General features: G+C 40.6%; 2 protein-coding genes across 8 annotated transcripts in view; one reads left to right on the top strand and one right to left on the bottom strand.

Moving 5' to 3' along the window:
• ANKS1A (ankyrin repeat and sterile alpha motif domain containing 1A) overlaps positions 1-23,712 on the bottom strand; it is a 189,726-nt gene that overhangs the window by 128,557 nt on the left and 37,457 nt on the right. The window lies entirely within an intron of this gene.
• LOC309813629 (nucleosome assembly protein 1-like 1) lies at positions 7,586-8,767 on the top strand. Its single transcript, XM_082638691.1, has one exon. The coding sequence runs from the start codon at positions 7,604-7,606 to the stop codon at positions 8,750-8,752; it is 1,149 nt and encodes a 382-aa protein (XP_082494817.1). The 5' UTR covers positions 7,586-7,603; the 3' UTR covers positions 8,753-8,767.

The following is a 23,712-nucleotide window of genomic DNA, read 5'->3' as shown; positions in this document are numbered from 1 at the left end:
GAGACTGATTTGTTCTAGGGGTGAGGCATGTATTACTTTTCAAATAAAACACACACACACACACACACACACACACACACACACACACACACACACCCTCTCCTTGACCAAATTTTAGTCACGCTCCTCTGGACACTCTTTTCAACTAGGCCTTGACTTTGGTCCCCCATCCTATCTTTGACCTGCTCAGCCCAGTTTTAGCAAGACTTCTGTTAAGTTTATCAAGAGTTCTCCCACCCTTGATATCTGATCCAGTTCCTCATCCCCCCTCTTTGATGTCTAAGTCCTTGGCCTGCCTATAGCAAGAATCCTGTTAGGTCAGTTTATCAAGAATCCCCCTATCCTTGATGTCTCCTCTTAGAAATTTTCCATCCACTGACTCACTCACCCTCCTCTTTGGCCAAAAATCCCCACTGGTCCTTGTTGTATATGAAGATGAGCCTGGTCTCTCTCCCCTATGGCAATACTCCTACTGCACTAGTCTGAAAATCTTCCTTACCCTTTTAACAAGTATCAGAACAATTTTTCCTTTAACAGCACACACACCCACTTTTTTTTTTTTTTTTTTTTTTAAGTCGAGCCAGATCTATTCCAGAGAGATGGGCTTCCGGTTACAAGATTCTTAAGAGAGTTCTTTTAAGAAGGGGTTCTGGAGTAAATTTATTTCTGGGTTTGGTCTCCTTTTTAAAAACCCTCCTGTGGTCTCTGATTTTTCCAGCCTCTGGAGGATGAAAATCAATTATTCCCATTTGCTTCTGAATGGAGCTCTTCAATTACAGAGGCTTAAGAAAAAGCTTGCCCAAATGACAGCAGTAGCAGTCCCCAGGGGAGGGTACCAAATAGGTCAGTGATTTCAAAGGCTAGTGGATTTTAGAACACATTATAGGAATTGTACAAAATGGTGACCTACTGCTAGTTTCAGTGATGGTGAGATTAGGGAGGTGACTGAGTCAACAGGGGGTCACCAAATCCCAGATAGTCTACATTCTAAAACAGTTCACAAATTTGTCCCTTCCTCTTCATTTCCAAAGTCACTGCCTTATGCCTGAAATAACCTCCAAAATGATCTTGACTGCCTTAAGTATCTTCCTCCATTGACAAAATCAAAATACACCCTTTCCAAAATGATCTTGACTGCCTTAAGTATCTTCCTCCATTGACAAAATCAAAATACACTCTTTCCAAAATGCAGCAAGCGATCCCCCACCTGCAGCGAACCCCTGCCGTGCCAGGCAACTAGTCCATGGCAAAGACTTCTGATTCAAACGCCATTGTTTACTCTGAAGCAAGACAGCTATGATACAAGTAACCACCCCCTTCTCAGAATCATTTTATTAAGAACCTCCTCTCTGCTTTAGTTCTGTGTAGCCAAGGTGACTTCTGCAAGCAGATTATTTCCTTTCTAACAATTACATCCTGTTCTTGAAAGAAACATGGCAATTATTTTTGAAAATATATACTTACAAGTTAGACAGACTGAATTTTGCTGCCTTAGGCTTTTTTGTTTAAACTAATTTAAGTTATTTCTCCATAATTTAGTAAGCACTGTAACCACTTCCATTAGTAAAAAAAGCTGAACAAGGCATATTACTTTGGAAAATTAAAACAAAACAAAAAAAACACACACACAACAACAAAAAGTTGGTTTTAACTAAGTCCAAGTTTTCTCATTTTCTTTGTCCCTATTTGTAATATGTTTAGATTTAGTTTAATCTCAGAGCCTTTCTCAGAGACTCTATTGAGATCTATATTTAATCAGCCTCCCAAATCTGCTCTATTTGCCAGATTCCTTTTCTAGCTTTCCCAAAAAGGCACTCAGTATCCTGTCCTTGGAGTCAATCCAAAAATAAGCACTCATTTTGGATGACTAAGAACCTTAGCAAACACCTGGCCAAAAAGCAAGGCCATGCTACATGTAGCATCTACCAACTGAGGAATACAAGACTTGATCAAGAAGGTTACAAAGAAAAGTTTCCCAAACTGGACAGCTTTCCCACAAATAGCTTTTTGCTTCTCAAATTTTAAATGTACAACTCAAGATGACGGCCATTTACAATAAACAAACCTCTATATGGGAAGAAATACAGCTTCATATATCAAAGAGCAAGAGGAAAGCCCTATCATCTACTAATGGCCTAGAAAATGAAGACATCCAGAAAGACTTTAATGAGTCTAATAGATGTTGTCTTTTAGTACAATAACTACAACAGAGAGTCTACTATGAGCTAAGCATCATGCTAGACACCTAATACATATTCGCTCTATTTTTCATACTAAATAGTGAAATAAGAACTTGCATTCTGGGCTTCCCTGGTGGCAGAGTGGTTAAGAATCCGCCTGCCAATGCAAGGGACACGGGTTCGAGCCCTGGTCCAGGAAGATCCCACATGCCACGGAGCAACTAAGCTCATGCGCCACAGCTACTGAGCCTGCGCTCTAGAGCCTGTGCGCCACAATTACTGAGCCCTTGTGCCACAACTATAGAAGCCCACATGCCTAGAGCCCGTGCTCCGCAACAAGAGAAGCCACCGCAATCAGAAGCCTGCGCACCACAACAAAGAGTAACCCCTGCTCACCACCACTAGAGAAAGCCCACGCACAGCAATGAAGACCCAATGCAGCCAAAAGTAAAATAAATAAGTTTATAAATAAATAAAGTAATAGAACCTAAGATTAAAAAAAAAAGAACTTGCATTTTATAAACTTTAACATGCTCAGAGAGATGAAACTAAAAAGAGGTGAAGCCACTTGCCCAAGGACACACAGCTACCCTGAAGAGCCAGCATGAAAACTTGTTCTGCCTGACCCTTAAATCTATATTACTTGATTTACCACCTACCGAAATCAACAGTCTGATTTAAATAACTATTGTTTCATATAACCATTCTGTTAATAATGAAAGCCTTAAAAAGTCTATGGACTCTAAAAAGTTCTACAAATATCTCTGTGTTGACTCCTAATATGTATGCCTTTGTGCACACGTATGCTTAGCAATTACTGACAAAAATTTAGAGACTGACTCAAAGCCAATACTTATTATGTTTCTAAACTGTAATACGAACCAAAAATACCACACTCCAAGCTGGTTCTTTGGAAAGATCAATACAACTGATAAATATCTAGTTGAGCTAACCAAGGGGAAAAAAAAAAAAGAGAAGACACAAATTACTACTATCAAAAATGAAAGAGGGGCCATCACTACCAATTCCATGACTTTAAAAAGATAAAAGAATATTATGAACAATATGCCCACAAATTTGGTAAATTACATGAAATGAACTAATTCCTACCAAAATTCACACAAGAAGAAATACAGCATCTGAATGGGCCTATATCTATTAAAGAAACTGAATCAATAATTAATAACCTTACAAAACACAAAGCACCCAGGCCAAATGGTCACATTGGTTAACTCTAAGAAACACTGAAGAAATAATACCAATTCTCTGCAATTTACTCCAGAAAACAGAACCAGTGGGAACACTTCCTAACTCATCCTATGAGGGCAGAATCAACATAACATTAAAACCAGACAAAGACATTAAAAGAAAGGAAAATGACAGACCAATATCTCTGATTCAACATTTGAAAACCAGTTAACATAATCCATCATGTCAACAGGATAAAGAAGAAAAATCATACGGGATCATAGCAACGTATGCAGAAAAAGCATTTGACAAAATCTAACACCCACTCATGATAAAAATTCTCAGAAAACTAGGAATGGAGAGGCACTTCTTCAACTTGATAAAGAACATCTATATATAAACTTACAGCTAACATCATACATAACAGTGAGAGACTAGATAGTTTTCCCCTAAGATCAGAAACAAGACAGAGATGTCCCCTCTTACCACTTCTATTTAACATGGTACTGGAAGCCCTAGCTAAAGCCATAAGAAAAGGAAATAAAAGGTATTCAGATTGGGAAGGAAGAAATAAAACTGTCTTTGTTTGCAGATGATACAATTTGCTATGTAGAAAATCCTGAAGAAGCAACAACAAAAAATCTCCTGGACCTAAGCAATTATAGCAAGTTTACAGAATACAAGGTTAGTATACAAAAGTCAACAGTTTTCTCACATACCAGCAATGAACAATTAGAATTCAAAATTAGAATTTGAAAAACATAATACCATTTACATTAATTAGCACTAAAAATTAAATAATTTATTATAAATCTAACAAAATATGAACAAGACCTATATGAAGAAAATTACAAAACTCTGATAAAATAAACCAAAGTCTAAATAAATGAAGAGGTATTCCATGTTCGTAAATAGGAAGATTCAACATTATTAAGATATCAATTCTTCCCAATTTGATTTATAGATTCAACACAATCCCCATAAAAATCCCAGCATGTTATTTTGTAAATATCAACAAAATGATTCTAAAGTTTATATGGAAAAGCAAAAGATCCAAAATAGCCAACATAATATTGAAGGAAAAGAACAAAGTTGGAGGACTGACACTACTGGACCTCAAGCCTTACTGTAAAGCTGCAGTGATCAAGACAGTGTGGTACTGGCAAAAGAAAAGTCAAACAGATCAACGGAAGAGAATAGAGAGCCCAGAAATAGACCCGCACAAATTTGGTCAACCGACCTTTGACAAAACAGCAAAGGTAATTCAATGGAGAAAGGCTAGACTTTTCAAAAACTGGTGCTGCAACAACTGGACAACCACACGCAAAAAAATGAATCTAGACATAAACTTTATACCTTTCATGAAAATTAACTTAAAATGAATCATAGCCTGGTGGCACAGTGGTTGAGAGTCCGCCTGCCGATGCAGGGGACACGGGTTCGTGCCCCGGTCCGGGAAGATCCCACATGCCGCGGAGCGGCTGGGCCCGTGAGCCATGGCCGCTGAGCCTGCGCATCCGGAGCCTGTGCTCCGCAATGGGAGAGGTCACAACAGTGAGAGGCCCGTGTACCGCAAAAAAAAAAAAAAGAATCATAGCCCTAAATGTAAAATGCAAAACTATAAAACTTCTAGAAGATAACACAGGATAAAATCTAGGTAACTTTGGGTTTGGCAATGACTCTGTAGATACAACACCAAAAGCACAATCCATGAAAGAAAAAATTGATAAGTTGGACTTCATTAGAATTAAAAACTTCCACTCTGTGAAAAACACTGTTAAGAGAAAGAAAAGACAAGCCACAAATTGGGAGAAAATCTTTGTATAACACATATCTGATAAAGGACACGTATCCAAACATACTAATAACTCTTATAATTCAACAATAAGAAAACAGGGACTCCCCCGGTGGTCCCGGTAAGACTCCGCACTCCCAATGCAGGGGGCCCAGGTTCGATCCCTGGTCGGGGAACTAGATCCCGCATTCATGCCTCAACTAAGAGTCTGCCGCAACTAACAGTCTGTGTGCAGGACTTCCCTGGTGGCGCAGTGGTTAAGAATCCACCTGCCAATACACGGGACACGGGTTTGAGCCCTGGTCCAGGAAGATCCCACATTCCGCAGAGCAAGTAAGCCCGTGCACCACAATTACTGAACCTACACTCTAGAGCCCACGGTCCACAACTAGTGAGCCTGCGTGCTGCAACTACTGAAGCCTACGCGCCTAGAGCCCATGCTCCGCAACAAGAGAAGCCACCGCAGTGAGAAGTCCGCGCACCACAACGAAGACCCAACGCAGCCAAAAAAAAAATAAAATAGATAATAAGACAGATCAACTGTTCGATGTGGAAAAGTTTACAAAACATAAAAAAAAAAAAAGAGTCTGCATGCTGCAAACAAGTAGTCTGCATGCCGCAACAAAGATCCCACATGCCACAACTAAGACCCGGCAGAGCCTAAATAAATAAATAAATAAAAATATTTTTAAGAAAACAAACAACCCACGATACAAAAATCAATATACAAAAATCTTTTGCATTTCTTATACACTAATAATGAATTATCAGAAAGAGAAATTAAGAAAACAATCTCATTTACAACTGCATCAAAAAGTATAAAATATCTAGGAATAAATTTAACTAAGGAGGTGAAAGACTTGTACACTGAAAACTACTTTAAGACACTGATGAAAGAAACTGAAGGCACAAACAAATGGAAAGATATTTTGTGCTCATACACTGGAAGAATTAATATTGTTAAAATGTCCATACTACCCAAAGCAATCTACAGATTCAATGCAATCTCTATCAAAATTCCAATGGCTTTTTTCACAGAATTAGAAAAAACAGTTCTAAAATTTGTACAGAACCACAAAAGACCCCAAATAGCCAAAGCAATCTTGAGAAAGAAGAACAAAGCCGGAGGCATCATACACTCTGATTTCAAATTATTACAAAGCTATAGTAATCAAAACACAATAGTATTGGCATAAAAACAGACACACAGATCAATGGAACAGAATAAGAGAGCCCAGAAATAAACCCACATATATATGGCCAATTAATTTATGACAAAGGAGCCAAGAATATACAATGGGGAAAGGACAATCTCTTCAAAAATGGTGTTGGGAAAACTGGACAGCCACAAAAGAATGAAACTGAATTGCTATCTTACACCATACACAAAAATTAACTCAAAATGCATTAAAGAGTTGAATCTAAGACCCCCAAACCATAAAACTCCTGAAAGAAAACATAGGCAGTAACCTCCCTGATTTTGGTCTTGGTGATGATTTTTTTGGATCTGACACCTAAAGCAAAGGCAACAAAAGCAGAAATAAACAAGTGAGACTACATCAAATTAAAAAGCTTCTACACAGGGACTTCCCTGGTGGTCCAGTGGTAAAGAATCCGCCTTACAATGCAGGGGACATGGGTTCGATCCCTGGCCAGGGAACTAAGATCCAACTTTTGCCGTGGGGCAACTAAGCCCATGCACCACAACTACAAAGCCCACGCACCCTGGAGCCTGCAGGCCACAACTAGAGAGAAGCCCGTGGGCCACAACAAAGAACCCAAGCGCCACAATGAAAGATCACACATGCCTCAACTAAGAGCCAACGCAACCAAAACAAATTTGTTTTAATAAATAATAATAAATCTTTAAAAAGGAAAGCTTCTGCACAGCAAAAGAAACCATCAACAAAATAAAAAGGCAACCTACTGAATGGAGAAAACATCTGCAAATCATATATCTGATAAGGGGCTAATATCCAATATACAGAAGAACTCATACAATTCAATACCAAAAAAAAAATCTAATTAAAAAATGGACAGAAGATCTGAATAGACATTTTCCAAAGAAGACATACAGATGGCCAACAGACACGTGGAAAGATGTTCAACACCACTAATCATCAGGGAAATGCAAATCAAAACCATAATGAGATATCACTTCACATCTGTCAGAATGGTTATTATCAAAAAAACAAGAAACATCAAGTTTTGGCAAGGATGTGGAGAAAGGGGAACCCTTGTGCACTGTTGGTGGAAATGTAAATTGGTACAGCCACTATGGAAAACAGTATAGAGGCTCTTCAAAACTTACTGTGGGGCACGTGGCCACCGGCGGGGCCTGATTGGAGACCCCTGTCTGGTTGTCCCTACTTTACTGGAAGTTGTGGAGATGGTGGGACGTGAAAATGAATAGTGAGCCAATATTTGGCGTTCATACAACATGGCAGACATCGACAACAAAGAACAGTCTGAACTTGATCAAGATTTGGATGATGTTGAAGAAGTAGAAGAAGAAGAAACTGGTGAAGAAACAAAACTCAAAGCGCGTCAGCTGACTGTTCAGATGATGCAAAATCCTCAGATTCTTGCAGCCCTTCAAGAAAGACTTGATGGTCTGGTAGAAACACCAACAGGATACATTGAAAGCTTGCCTAGGGTAGTTAAAAGACGTGTGAATGCTCTCAAAAACCTTCAAGTTAAATGTGCACAGATAGAAGCCAAGTTCTATGAGGAAGTTCATGATCTTGAAAGAAAGTATGCCGTTCTCTATCAACCTCTATTTGATAAGCGATTTGAGATCATTAATGCCATTTATGAACCTACAGAAGAAGAATGTGAATGGAAACCAGATGAGGAAGATGAAGTTTCGGAGCTAAAAGAAAAGGCCAAGATTGAAGATGAGAAAAAGGATGAAGAAAAAGAAGACCCCAAAGGAATTCCTGAATTTTGGCTGACCGTTTTTAAGAATGTTGACTTGCTCAGTGATATGGTTCAGGAACATGATGAACCTATTCTGAAGCACTTGAAAGATATTAAAGTGAAGTTCTCAGATGCTGGTCAGCCTATGAGTTTTGTCTTAGAATTTCACTTTGAACCCAATGAATATTTCACAAATGAAGTGTTGACAAAGACATATAGAATGAGGTCAGAACCCGATGATTCTGATCCTTTTTCTTTTGATGGACCAGAAATTATGGGTTGTACAGGGTGCCAGATAGATTGGAAAAAAGGGAAGAATGTCACTTTGAAAACCATTAAGAAGAAGCAGAAACACAAGGGACGTGGGACAGTTCGTACTGTGACCAAAACAGTTTCTAATGACTCTTTCTTTAATTTTTTTGCCCCTCCTGAAGTTCCTGAGAGTGGAGATCTGGATGATGATGCTGAAGCTATCCTTGCTGCGGACTTTGAAATTGGTCACTTTTTACGTGAGCGCATAATCCCAAGATCAGTGTTATACTTTACTGGAGAAGCTATTGAAGATGATGATGATGATTATGATGAAGAAGGTGAAGAAGCGGATGAGGGTTATCAGCTCTTTGAAGAAGTCAAAAGCTGCAGCAAACTTTTCCAACGTTGGCTGCAGTAAACCTTGTCAATAAAACCTGTCTGGATCTCAAAAAAAAAAAAAAAAAAAAAAAAAAAAAAAAACTTACTGTGGTGATCATTTCACAATGTATGCAAATACTGAATTATTATGTGTACATCTAAAGCTAATAAAATGTTATATGTCAATTATACCTCAATTTAAAAACAAAGAAGGAAAACAAACCTGATTTTAAAATGGGCAAGGACTTCCCTGGTGGCACAGTGGTTAAGAATCTGCCTGCCAATGCAGGAGACACGGGTTCGAGTCCTGGTCCGGGAAGATTCCACATGCCGCGGAGCAACTAATCCCATGCACCACAACTACTGAGCCTGTGCTCTAGAGCCCGCGAGCCACAACTACTGAGCCCACGTGCCACAACTACTGAAGCCCACGTGCCTAGAGCCTGTGCTCTGCAACAACAGAAGCCACCACAATGAGAAGCCCGCACACGGCAATGAACAGTAGCCCCCGCTCAACGCAACAAGAGAAAAGCCCGTGTGCAGCAATGAAGACCCAATGCAGCCAAAACTAAATAACTTTATTAAAAAAAAAAAAAGAATCCACCTGCCAACGCAGGGGACACGGGTTCGAGCCCTGGTGCAGGAAGATCCCAGCTGTCGCGGAGCAAGTAAGCCCATGAGCCACAACTACTGAGCCTGTGTTCTAGAGCCCGTGAGCCACAACTACTGAGCCTGCGTGCCACAACTACCGAAGCCTGTGCGCCTAGAGCCCGTGCTCTGCAAAAAGAGAAGCCACTGCGATAACAAGCCCACGTACCACAACAAAGAGTAGCCCCTGCTCTCTGCAACTAGAGAAAGCCCGCGTTCAACAACGAAGACCCAACGCAGCCAAAAATATATAAATAAATTTAAAAAAATAAAATAAAATGGGCAAAAGATCTGAACAGACACCTTACCAAAGATATACAGACGACAAAGAAGCATATGAAAAGCTGTGCTACATCACATGTCATTAGGGAAGTGCAAATTAAAACAACAATGAAATACAAGTACACACCTATTAGAATGGCTAAAATGCAAAACACAACAGCAAATGCTGGTGAGCATGGGGAGCAACGAGACTCATTGCTGGTGGGAACGCAGTGAAAACAGCCAGTTTGAAATCTCGCTTGGCAGCTGCTTACAAAGCTAAATATAGGTTTACCACATGATCCAGTAATCGTGCTCCTAGGTATTTACTTATATGAGCTGAAAATTTATGTCCACACAAACACCTGCACATGAATGTCTATAGCAGCTTTATTCATAATTGCCAAAACTTGGAAGCAATCAAGATGAACTTCAATAGGTGAATGGATAAACTGTGGTATATCCAGACAATGAAATATTGTTCAGTGATAAAAGGAAATGAGTTAACAAGGCAAAAAAGACATGGAGGAACCTTAAACGCATATTACTAAGTGAAAGAAGCCAATCTGAGAAGGCTACATACTGTATGATTCCAAGTATATGACATTCCATTAAAGGCAATACTACAGAGACAAAAAAAGATCAGTGGTTGCCAGGGGTTCAGGGGGTTTCGAGGAAGGATGAACAGATGAAACACAGAACATTTTTATGTCAGTGAAACTATCCCGTGTGATACTGTAATGGTGGATGCATAACATTATGTATTTGTCAAAACCCAAAGAACTGTACAATACCAAGAGTGAACCCTGGGACTTCCCTGGTGGTCCAGTGCGTAAGACTCTGCACTCCCAATGCAGGGGGCCCAGTTTTGATCCCTGGTCAGGGAACTAGATCCCACATACCGCAACTAAGACCCGGCACTGCATGCATGCGTGCGTGCATGCATGCATGAATGAATGAATGAATCAACAGAGTGAACCCTAACAGACTTTAGTTAACAATAACATATCAATATTGGTTCATCAATTACAACAAATGTACCACACAGTCAAGATGTTAATGCCACACACACACACAATATTAGTAATATGGGAAACTGTGGGGGTGAGGGAGAGAAGGAGCATAAAGGAACTTTCTACACTTTCTGGGCAATTTTTCTACAAACCTAAAACTGCTCTAAAAATGAAGTCTATTAAAAAAAACCCACACTCCCTAAAAATGAACATTAATGCCAAGAAGTAACAATGTGCAATGTATAATCCAAAACATGTGAAGAAAAGAATCAGTATCAGGATGAACCAACAAGAGTGGCACAATTTAAATGCAAGTCAGGATCCTAACCTTCCATCAGCTGCTTGCAGGCTTCAGTTCTCAACTGAGGGATCAGCCAAAGAAAAGTGGACGCAATTACACAAAATCAAAATATTAGAGATAAAAGAAACTGTAAAGATCACCTACCCCACTCACTCACTTTTTAGATTGAGAGCATGAAACCTAAATGTTTAAACTCCTGTCTTAACTCCTAGAAGCCAATAGATCTCACCTCTGTTAAGCTACTAATCTCAAATCTAGACCATAAACCCAAGAGACTTTTTAAGCTCTAGCCACTTGTAATGACTGTTCATAGCAATCTCCAATTACTCTGTCATATGCTGCTAAGTCATGAGTTGTTCTAGAGAGAGCTGGTAAAGTAGAGAACAATCTCCCTTGGAACCTAGTTCCTCAAAGAAATAAGAGATGGCCAAGGTGTGGCCTAGTGCTCAGAAGACACCAAAATATTTTCACTGAAGGATGGCATGAGAAATTGCCCCTGACTACTAAGCTACTCCCAAAGGACTATGAAAGGAAATGAAACATAACAAGCTCCAAAAACTAAAGGCAACCAGAGTACTTAAAACCCCTCTGCACGCGAAGGTTACAACTAGGACAATGTTATTCAGAATCTAATACTTTGTAGGCTAGGGATATTATGAAGCTCTAATGTAATATATCACTTCCAACAACCACAACAACTACAGTGAGAACAGCTCCTGCAAAAGCCAGTTCTCGATTCAATTCCCCCGACTCCATACAGCGTGTGGTCAGTCCCATTCCCAGCACAACCTGACCACGTCCCTCTCAGGTTTCCTAGCCCAGGTCACACACTCTGCTGCTTCGTGACATCTTAAAAATGTCTTTAAAGAATGAGTAGCGGACTTCCCCAGTGGCGCAGTGGTTAAGAATCCGCCTGCCAATGCAGGGGACACGGGTTCGAGCCCTGGTCTGGGAAGATCCCACATGCCGCGAAGCAATGAAGCCCGTGCGCTACAACTACTGAGCCTGTGCTCTAGAGCCCGCAAGCCACAACTGCTGAAGCCCGCATGCCCAGAGCCCATGCTCTGCAACAAGAGAAGCCACCGCAATGAGAAGCCTGCGCACCGCAATGAAGAGTAGCCCCTGTTCACCACAACTAGAGAAAGCCCGCGCGCAGCAACGAAGACCCAACACAGCCAAAAGTCAATTAATTAATTATTTTTTTTTTTAAAAAAAGAATGAGTAGCTGTCAATTTTAAAGAATGACTAAAGTTATACCAGGAATGTCAGGAGTTTTGAACATCAGAGAATCTGATGTAGCCATTAACAGATTAAACAAGAAAAACCATACGTCCCTTTCATTAGATATAAAATACTTTATGATTCAACACTCATTCATGATAAAAACTTCTTCAAATTAACTAATATCAATAATATATTCAATGGAAAAAAACAAGTTTCAGATATGTATCACCATTAAAACAAAAATGGAATAAATTTGTCTAAGCATGGTAAAAAAAAATCTGAAAAAAATATACATAAAACTGCTGGAAGGACTGAAGGGAGGAAGAGACACTATGGATTGTTATATTTGACTTTTTCGATTGTGAGGATGTATTAGTCTAACAAATTTAAAATGATGTTTTTGTTTTAGAAAAGTTAGACTCAATAGTATGCCTAATCATGGCCCATTTAACTTTATATCAAACATACAGAAAAGACCATCTACTAAGAATCATCAGGAAAAAAGTATTTCTCAATTATATAGATCAGTGCAAATTAAATCACCTCTCATTTCCATTTTTCCTCCAAATCCTCATCCTTGTCGTATGTGTCACATGCAGCCTCCCAAAGGTGCCTCAAGGATAAAGGTCATACCACATATATTGCCCTGAACACTGTGAACATTGATTAAATACATTTTTCAAGAGAAACAATGTGAAACAGCACATTCCAGGCTTCTTGGATCCGTCTTCAGGTCAGTGAACTATACCGGTCAACTCAGAGTGCTCAGCGAGGTTAGGAATGTCTAATTAATCTTTTCATTATCTTCCAAATTTATGGGCAGTTGTTTTCCAGAACTCACTATGTGGAATCTCAACTTTAGAGACACATCGTACTCACCAGACACTGCAAAACACACTCTGTTCTTAAAACCACATAGCTGCTTATCTTATGGCTATTCTTGGCTCAAAAGACAAGTGAGAAGTGTCGAAGAAGTCTGGAAATGAGAACATCAGTGGCCATCTAACCAGGACCCAAATGATTGAAACTCATTAAGCTGCACCACCGCACTTCCTCCAAACCCTGCTCAAGTGGCCTCAGCCACTGCCCACAAGGGCTGGAAGCAGAAGTCATATTTCTTAGATGAGCAAGATGTGAAAAGCCCACAGAAACAGAAAATGCTCCTGACTTTTCAAGCATGCTGTCCTCATTTTTGCACTATCAACTACTTTGCAGGTATTTCTTCTAATCAGATCGGGAAACCATTAACAATACCATGTGAATAAATGAAAAGCATACAGTATCCTTAGCATATTCCCCCAAACTTTTTATTTCTGATTACTTGAAAGCAAATAGTAGAAGGCAACTAAATACTTCACCATGGTGCATATTATAATATTGTTAAGACAAACTGGACTAATTCTTGATGAAAATATTTATCAAATGCATAGTGCAACTTACATGTCCATTGAATCAACAGCAAATTTCACAAATGTGATGAAATAGATAGTAGGATCAAATTAAGTAAGTCTGTCGAGAAGACGTGTGAAATCACTCCATAAAGCTGTTGAAGAGACTTCCATTCCCCTGTCTGCAGGAGGCAGCATGTATTCTGATCTGTTCCATCCCAAGAAGCAAAGGGCCTGCCCTGCAGGGAAGGGCCCCTGTGACAGCTCTTGCTAGTGATTAGGCCCTAAGCCTGTCTGCTCTAGATGTGAAAGTTAGGGAGCTAATTTGGCTTCAGATCAAGGCCACAATTGTCAAGCACCTTTATTGGTAATAAAAGTGATATTCCTATCTCCATCTGTCTGACTGTGTGAATTTCACTCTCTTTTCAATTGTTTCAGAAACAACTAAGAAGAGGTTATTTTTTTAATATATAAAAGCACATCTCACTTTACTGTACTTTGCTGTATTGTGCTTCACAGACATTGCAGGTTTTTTGTCTTTTTAATTTTACTGAAGTATAGTTGATTTACAATGTTGTGGAGAGGTATTCTTTAATTGGCTTCATCACACCTCATAAAACCCACCTCCAAAAGAACCTAAAACCAGTGCTCTTAGCCCTTATATAATCTACGATCAAATGTTTTTAGAACAAAAATTCATAATTCTTAGGAGAACCAGTTTATAATGCTGTAACTACTTATGAGATGAGTTTCAAAGACACACTAGTTCGTCAGGTTCTTCGAAACTCAGAGAGAAAAACAAAACAAAAACAAGAAAAAACAACAGCAATGTGCGAACAACTGGAGTATCCCAGAAGTGAGAAAACAGATAAAACTGAATAAAAAATTAAAATTAAAATGTGATAAACATCTGTCTGTGGGCAGGGGGAACAGGATGATTTGTGCCAGGGCAGGGACAATGACACAGGCTTTCTCCACAGAACCATTTCACACCATTCCTCAATGGAGAGGACGGCTCTCTTTGGGGAAGATACTGGAGACTTTTTTTTTAAGGTTCAGTTGAATAGGCCTAAAAGGATTGTTCCCTAACTGCTTGATGCCTGAAATTCTTCCAAGAAAAAGAACAGCCTTTTAAACTGCAATTAGAAATAAATGGCTTAAAATGTGCTTTAAAATGGTTGAGAAGTAATGCATTTGCTGCATCTCTATTTTATCTAATTATGAATAAATGACATCAGAGCCATCCTGGCTTAGATGGAGGGAAGGAGATGAGAACACAAGGTCAATAGGTGCCTTTAGTGGGAGAGAGGTCACTGCAGAGGGAGGTGCAGGTTGGGGTGGGAGAGTAGGATGTAAAACCATTATTTAAAATGATGATGTACTAGAAAACTCAATGACAAAGGGAAGTGCCCATGACATATACCAGACCAAGTTATAGAACAGGAAAGGCTACAAGGTAACTGACTTAGTTCAGGCCCTGGGACCTTGTCCTAATAAGTTTCCCCACCACATATACCATAAAGCATGTTGTCACGGGCTTCCCTGGTGGCGCAGTGGTTGGGAGTCCGCCTGCCGGTGCAGGGGACATGGGTTCGTGCCCCGGTCCGGGAGGATCCCACATGCCGCAGAGCGGCTGGGCCCGTGAGCCATGGCTGCTGAGCCTAAGCGTCCGGAGGCTGTGCTCCGCAATGGGGGGGGGCACAGCAGTGGGGGGCCCGCGTGCCACAAAAAAAAAAAAAAAAAAGAATCCACCTGCCAATGCAGGGGACACAGGTTCGAGCCCTGGTCTGGGAAGATCCCACATGCCACGGGGCAACTAAGCCCATGCACTACAACTACTGACCCTGAGCTCTAGAGCCCGCGAGCTGCCACAACTACTGAAGCCCATGCGCCTAGAGCCCATGCTCTGCAACAAGAGAAGCCACTGCAATGAGAAGCCCACGCACCACAACGAAGAGTAGCCCCTGCTCACCACAACTAGAGAAAGCCTGCGCATAGCAACGGAGACCCAACACAGCCAAAAACAAATAAATTAAATTAAATTAAATTTTAAAAAGTGTCGTTAGATTAATTTTCCTAAAGCTGGAGTCTGATCATTGCTGGTCCACTCCAAAACCTTCAGTAGTATCCCTCATCCTTCGAAATGAGGTAAAAATGATTCAGTGAAGGATTGATGACTTGTGTGAACCAGCCACAATCTATTTTTCCCAATCTTATTTTCTACTTTACTACGTTATACCCCATTGCTTCAGCAAAATTTAGCTTTTCTCCAAATACGCACAGTCTCTTCCACTTCAGTGCTTTCCTTATCCACCTCTCTCCCCAGACTGCCCTGTGCCTCAATTTTCTTCCTTCAAAGGCTACAGTTCACACTTTAGCTTCTCTGGTCCTCCATCCACAGAACAAGGCCTACTGTGTGTCAGGCACTCTGCTGAGGCTGTACCTTAATTATATTATTCAATCTTCACAACTACCCTGTGAAGTAGGTACTTTATTTGGGGGGGGGGGGCGGTGGGCTGTGCCGAGCTGCTTGCAGGATCTTAGTTACCCGACCAGGGATTGAACCTGTGCCCTCGGCAGTGAAAGCTCAGAGTCCCAACCACTGGACCACCAGGGAACTCCCCTGAAGTAGGTACTTATCATCCCTAAATACCAGAAGAAGAAACTGTCTTAGAGAAATAAAATATTGTAGTCCCCCCTTAGTCATAAGGGATACGTTCCAAAGCCCACAGTGGATGCCTGAAACCATGGACAGTGCTGAATCTCATGTATACGATGTTTGTTCCTATATGGACATACCTATGATAGAGATTAATTTATAAATTAGGCACAATAAGAGAACAGCCAAATCGACAGCATCACTACTCTTGCACTTTGGGGCTTTTTTTTTTTTTTTTGGCTGCATTGGGTCTTCATTGCTGTGCGTGGGCTTTCTCTAGCTGAGGCGAGCGGGGGCTACTCTTCATTGTGGTGTGCAGGCTTCTCATTGCGGTGGCTTCTCTTGTTGCGGAGCACGGGCTCTAGGTGCACAGGCTTCAGTAGTTGTGGCACGAGGGCTCAGTAGTTGCGGTGCGTGGGCTTAGTTGCTCTGCGGCATGTGGGATCTTCCCGGACCAGGGCTCGAACCCATGTCCCCTGCATTGGCAGGCAGATTCTTAACCACTGAGCCACCAGGGAAGCCCTGGGGCCATTATTAAGTAAAATAAGGGTTTATCACACAAGCACTGCGATGCTGCAACAGTCGATCTGATGACCCAGACAGCTTCTAAGTGACTAATAGGCAGGTAGCATATACAGCGTGGATACGCTGGACAAAGAGATGGTTCACATACCAGGTAGGACGGAGCAGGATGGGGTAAGATTTCACCACACTACCCAGAACAGTGTGCTATTTAAAACTTATGAAATATTTACTTCTAGAATTTTCTATTTAATATTTTTGGACAGCAGTTGACCGTGGGTAACAAATCACAGAAAGCTTAACCGCAGACGGGGGGGACTACTGTAACTTGTCCAAGGTTCCTACAATAATAAGCACTAAACCAGGATTTGAATTCAGGCACTCTGACTCCAGAGCCCAAAGCCATAACCACTGAGCCTTTCAGTGCTACATATCTAGAAGGACTCTCTTCTCTCCTCTCAACTTCCATTATCCTTTATCTGCTTACACTGGTTAATGATAACAGAGTAAAAAGTGAGGTGATATGTATGTATCCATATGTATTTTGCACATGTATGTATGTAATATGTATATACGTGTCTCTCTAGACTCTAAGGCACTTGAGACCAAGGTCCATCCGAGTGAGATCTGTTTTTGTATTTGCTTGGTATCCAGAACACTGCCCTGCTCATATAGGTGGGTACTGGATAAAATGCTCTATGAATAAATGAAGCTATGTTATCAGTCCTATGCTCTGTTTTTCAAAGAAGTAGTTTCTTACAAAAGTTTGGCTCCAAGGAGTTTACTTATCTAGGTGTCAAGAGGGATATATTTCACATTAACTGATAGCAATGAAGCCGTTAGTCCTATACAAGTTGGGGATGAGGTGAATGAATAGTGAAGGAACTAAATATCCTTAAGAGCTATTGCCTCTATTAAAATACATTAGAGACTTCTCATAAGAATTAGAAACCCCAGGTTGGTTTGAAATTACGGTAGTGCTTTGACCATTAGGAAGGAAACACATCACTGGATTAGTCTGGCAATGGAAGCAAATGAATAGTTGAAGGGGGATTTGAATTTTTTTTCTCCTCTGCCTGGAAAGACTATAGAGAATTGGATGTCAAGGTAATGACCTCAATATTATATCCCAAGTCATCAACAGCTGGAGGTCCTTCACCAGCCTCCCACTGACAGTCACAGACCCCTGTGTTCCCATCTGCTGCAGAGGCAACAGGGCTCTTCAGAGGAAAGGCATAGTCAGAATCTTATAGCCTCCAGACTCTCCACCTTGATGGCAGCAGAGGTCACTCTACTTCTGCATACACACTGGCCTGTATTTCCCCCCACTGGAGATAAGGGTTCACCAGCATGATGTGTGCTCTTTCAATGCACCCTACAGATCGTGGGGTGCTGAGCACTCTAAAATAAGCTCCTGAAGCCCCTTACCAGTCGCTAGGGACATGCTAATCCCATCACCACTTCACCAGGGGGGTATTTTATCTTATTTTATAATTAATTTTTATTGGAGTATAGTTGCTTTACAATGTTGTGTTTCTGCTATACAGCAAAGTGAATCAGTCATTCATATATCCACTTTTTTATTTTTCTTAATTTTTATTGGAGTGTAGTTGCTTTACAATGTTGTGTTAGTTTCTGCTGTACAGCAAAGTGAATCAGCTATACGTATACATATATCCCCTCTTTTCTGGATTTTCTTCCCATTTAGGTCACCACAGAGCATTGAGTAGAGTTCCCTGTGCTATACAGTAGGTTCTTATTAGCTATCTATTTTATATACAGTAGTGTATATATGTCAATCCCAATCCCCCAATTCATCCCACCCCCAACCTTCCCCCAGGGGGGTACTTTAAATAAATAACTTGCACCTTCTTTCTTTCAAGGTTTTCCTTACACAGCTGGTAGCCAGAGCTACTTAGGAAGTATCAATGATACTTTTAATATTGAAATGCTGGTGTGTGTTTAACCCAGTGGGGCTTTTAACAACGTATATTAATTTAAAATGTTTATGTTTTCAGGATTTGCTTAAAGATAAGAGACAACTAAAGCTACAGGAAAGAGGACCCCAAATATTAAGCCGTTCCCTTTCTCATAATCCAAGTACAAATGACAAAGTCCAACAATGTCGGCAAGTCCTGGCTCCAACTCTAATCTCAGTAGTTTTTAATACAAACTAACACAAGGTAGTCTCACTTCTGATTCAGAAGATGGGGCATTAAAAAATGTAAACCAGTCCATCCCTGTGCAGAGAAGCATGAAAAGAGAGTCATGTCCAAAGGACAGAACCCCAAAGGTTTTCTTACTTTAGAGACAAGGCGAATGGCCTCACATAGCCACTCCTCTAAGAAGGGATATAAGAGCAGATAGAAGAAGAAACCTGAGCGGCCTGATGTTTGAAATACCTAGAAAAAGTGATTCACAGCAGTCTTGTCAAATAAAATGGGAAGGAAGAAGAAGGGGATAAGGCTCAGGGGTGCAGAGGAAGATGTTTTAGCTGAGATGTGGACAGATTTTTTTTCTTCAAATACCTTAGCCAAGAGAAACAGGTTTCACATGTGTAAGAGCAAGGAAAGCTTGGTTCAGAGCCAACTTGTCATGAAGCCCAGTTTCCAACACTTACTAAGAGGCCAAGTTGCAAGGATGTTTTTTCTTGCGTGAGGTTCCGGGGGAGGGGATGTAGGGAAGCCCCTTAAGCTACGTGTAAATGCAAATGAGAAAATGAACAATAACTAGACAGGGTCCTTGAGTAAGGCCAAAATAGTTTAAAGCTAACCAAGCTCTAGGCAAGATCCAAAGGCTTCGGTGAATACAAAAAACTATTTCACCCAGTGTTGTAAGTATCCTGGGAGCTAAAGTGAGGGCTTCTGTCCTCATAGGCTCTCTGGAAAATGCTTCAATTTGTAAGGAGAGTAAAAGAAAAACCAAAAGCTTTCAACTCTCCAACATACATGGTTAGACAGTTAGTTATGGAGGTTCTTCAATTCTTTTCCCTTTCTCCAAATCAGTCCCCTGAACACCATAGTATAATAGTCTAAGGCCACAATTTCTGGAATAGCAGTCATAAAATATCAGCTATTGACTACCTAAAAAAAAAACTCACAGTATCCTCAAATGAAAGTAATGTTTAGTTACATTAATTTCCACCTAATTCGTTAGTATTTTTCAAAGGCATTAGCCCTGAAAACTCTTTTGGAAGGTGTCAGTCAAGGCCACAAACAAGTAGAAGAAAACAGACATTGGTATGATATTGAAGGAAGTCAAGTGCTTGAAGGAGAGGCAGCTGCTTCCAAAACACTTACACTGTTTTCCCACGTATAAATCCAAAACCACCTTCTTCCCATCACTCTATGCATGACCCCTCTGCCACCTTTTGCATTTAAAAATCTTTTTAAGCTTCCATTTCTAACAGCCGACTTCAAAAAAAATCCATTTAACCAATGACCTTTAGTCTACAAAAGCAGTGATGGAACAATCAGTGACATAAATTTTAATTCCAGACTGCCAAACAAAACTTTCAAAGAGGAGCCACTCTTTCAACTCAACAACAAAAAAGATAAATAACCCAATTCAAATATGGCCAAAGGATTTGGAAAGGTATCACTCCAAAAAAATATACAAATGGCTAATAAGTAACATGAAAAGTTACTCAATAACATTAGCCATGAGGAAAAAGCAAATTAAAAAAATCACTTTATATCCACTAGGATGGCTAAAATATAACAGACAAGAACAAGTGTTAGCAAGGATGTGGAAAAATTGGCACCCTTATACGTTGCTGGTAGGCTTGTAAAATGGTTCAGCCATGGAAAACAATTTGGCAGGTCCTCAAAAAATTAAATATAGTTATCACACAACTCAGTAATTCACTCCAAGAGAAATGAAGGCATATGGCCACACAAAAACTTGTATATAAATGTTCAAAGCAGCTTTATTCATAATAGCCAAAACATGGAAACAATCTAAATTTTCATCAACTGAGGAATGAATGAGTAAAATGTGACATACCATACCATGGAATATTTTTTGGCAATAAAGAAGAATGAAGTACTGATAGTTGCTACTATATAGATGAACCTTGAAAACATATGTTAATTAAAGGAACCCAGTCACAAAAGGCCACATATTGTATGATTCCATTTATGTGAAATGTCCAAAATACGCAAATCCATATAGACAGAAAGGAGATTAGTGGCTACCTAGGGAGATGGAAGGAAAATGAGAAATGAATTCTAATGTGTATGGGGTTTCTTTTTGGAGTGATAAAATGTTCTGAAATTAGATTGTAGTGATGTTTGTACAATTCTGTGGCTATTAAAAAAAAAAAAAAGAACCCACTATTTGACTGGTAGTTATGACCAGGTTAAAGACAAGAATAACACGCGTGCGCACACACACACACACACACACAAACACACACACCCTACAGCTTATGAATCTCTGTCTATCTTGTCTGTTATACAAGCAGAACGCTAGGAATCAGGAATCAGAAGCTCTGGAGCAAGAAGGGATCTGAGAAAGCATCCGGACCATCATCTTATGCATGGAAAAAACTATGGTCAAAAGGGGGTAAATGACCCTGTCTAAGGCAGACTTGAGGCTAGAACTGAAGTCAAGGCCTTACCCATGCCAGATCCTCCAGTCTCTCTCTCTCTACCTAAAATTTGTCAGAACTATCCTAATTGGGTCAGCCAATTAGCTGCTGGAGGCCTCAGCCTCTACAGTGCACCTCAGCCCTTCTCCAGAGGCTGCAATTGTTTTAAGGCAACTCTCTTGTACCTGTAATATATATTGATTAAACTTTGAATATGGAAAAGGCTAGTGACGCACTTATCAATCTTTTACTATTTTGTGCTTCTTCCTCACCAATTTTCCTGCTCTTTAGCTCTTTGGAAGTGTCCACAACAGAAAGAGGTGTTATTTATTGAGCCATCTAAGTGTGGATTTTTCCCAGGCTTGCACATAGATTACAGGAGACGTTCCTGGATGAAGGAAAGGAGATTCAGCAAACTGGTCCCATCCCTTGCCCCAGACTGGCTGGAAGAAAAGGTACAGTGGTTCCCTCCTCTAACCATTTTGAATCACTCAGGTTTTATAAGATTTAAATACCCCTTAAGACTTGGTGGCTCCTTGAAATAATGCCGTTTGTGGGGAGTTAAAAAAGCAGAAGGGGGGGCTTCCCTGGTGGCGCAGTGGTTGAGAGTCCGCCTGCCAATGCAGGGGACACGGGTTCGTGCCCCGGTCCGGGAAGATCCCACATGCCGTGGAGCGGCTGGGCCCGTGAGCCATGGCCGCTGAGCCTGCACGTCCGGAGCCTGTGCTCCGCAACGGGAAAGGCCACAACAGTGAGAAGCCCGCGTACTGAAAAAAAAAAAAAAAAAGCAGAAGGGGAGGGGGCAGGGGCTCTTCTACACAAAGATAAAACTTGCTTCTGAGAGTCCTCAAAGCTAAGAAGGCATGAAGGTCCAAGACCGAAAACAGCCTTTATTTGAGATTAGCATAAAACCCTTCCCTCGACCAAAGTAATAAGGAAGAAGGGTCACTGCTGATGGGCAGCTGACCAACTAGGAAGGAGACTCAGCTATACCTGTGACCACAATCATGGGAATGAGGCAAAATGATACTTCTTAGGAGATACAACATTCCTAAGTTTGCAAAATTGTGGTTAATTTCCATGAGAGGAACCTGTACGAAGGCCGAGAAGTTGCCTTCCTCAGAGACAAGCAGAGCAGGGAAGAAAGCCAAAGGAAGGGGGGGAGACAAATGAGAGTCCCCCACACCCCCTACCCCCATCTCCGTCATCTCCATCAACCCTGAGGCAGCCAGGTGTGGTAAAAGTCCGCATCCTTATTTTACAAAAGGAGTCTGGGATTTAGAAGAATTAAGCAGCCTACCCAGGTCACACAGAGAGCGTGGGAGAGGCTGGAGTTTGAATCCTGTTCCGCTGGACTCCACAGCCTGGGCTCACAACGTCACATGACCACCTGCTCACCTTCCTTCCCAAAGAAGCTTCTCTCTCTCCATCCCTTTCCTGAGTGTTATCTATCAATATTTATGTTGTTGACCCTACAAACACAGCCCAGGAGAGATGCACCTAGCACCCCCTTGCTAAATCCCTCCTCCCAATAAGTAATGAGAAAAGTTCAATATTATGAATATTCCAACAGACTGGGAGAGTTTAGGATCATTGGGAAACGATCCCATCAGATGTGGAAACCAACTTCCTGTGCTGGAAACTACCCATTGATTGGTGTAATAAGAAGACCAAAACCTTTCATTTAATTAAAATTAGTCCTCTGGAATCCAAAGTGGGGAAGGAGAAAGGGGAAGACAGCTATCGATGAAAGATAACTGAAAAGAAAAATCTCATTCATGAATTTCAAGAAATCATACAGTAGGAACATGGAGATTAAGCCGGAACTACAGGGGAAATAACAGGATAAAAGAGACAAAGCAGTTTCGGGGTTTGGGTCTCATAACTAAAAGTAATGGTTAACCACTATGATCTTTACAACAGAGATAGAGATTAAATATTTCAAAAAGATAAAGAAACAAGACAAAAAATTTAAAGCAAAGCAGCAGATGACTAAATACTCCAATGACAATGATGAAAAACAAAACTGCCCCACCAGGATAGATAATCTGCATGGTAAGGCAAGGCAAGTCACTTACCTATATATACATATATGTACATACACTAAAGAAAAACTGGACCTTTTCCCAGGCAAATAGCTGCTACACAAGAAAGTCAAACATGGGTCAAATACATTTACTCATCTGTTATTATCAAGTCCCTACCATACAAGGTTCTTTTGCTTAGGAAAGTCAAAAGTATATGAAATCTAACCAAAGAGGCCTAAATGAGACCCCCACCACAACAAAAAAAGAGTACTGGTTAAACACAAGTGTTGAAAAATGTACTGAAGCATAAAAAATATATATGTTGAAAGCTGGCTTGTACTAATAGTATCGAGCATTTATTACATT

This window comes from Mesoplodon mirus (genome assembly GCF_964341445.2).
Source record: "Mesoplodon mirus genome assembly, chromosome: 12".
NCBI lineage: Eukaryota > Metazoa > Chordata > Mammalia > Artiodactyla > Ziphiidae > Mesoplodon > Mesoplodon mirus.
This window is presented reverse-complemented; position numbering and strand designations above follow the sequence as displayed.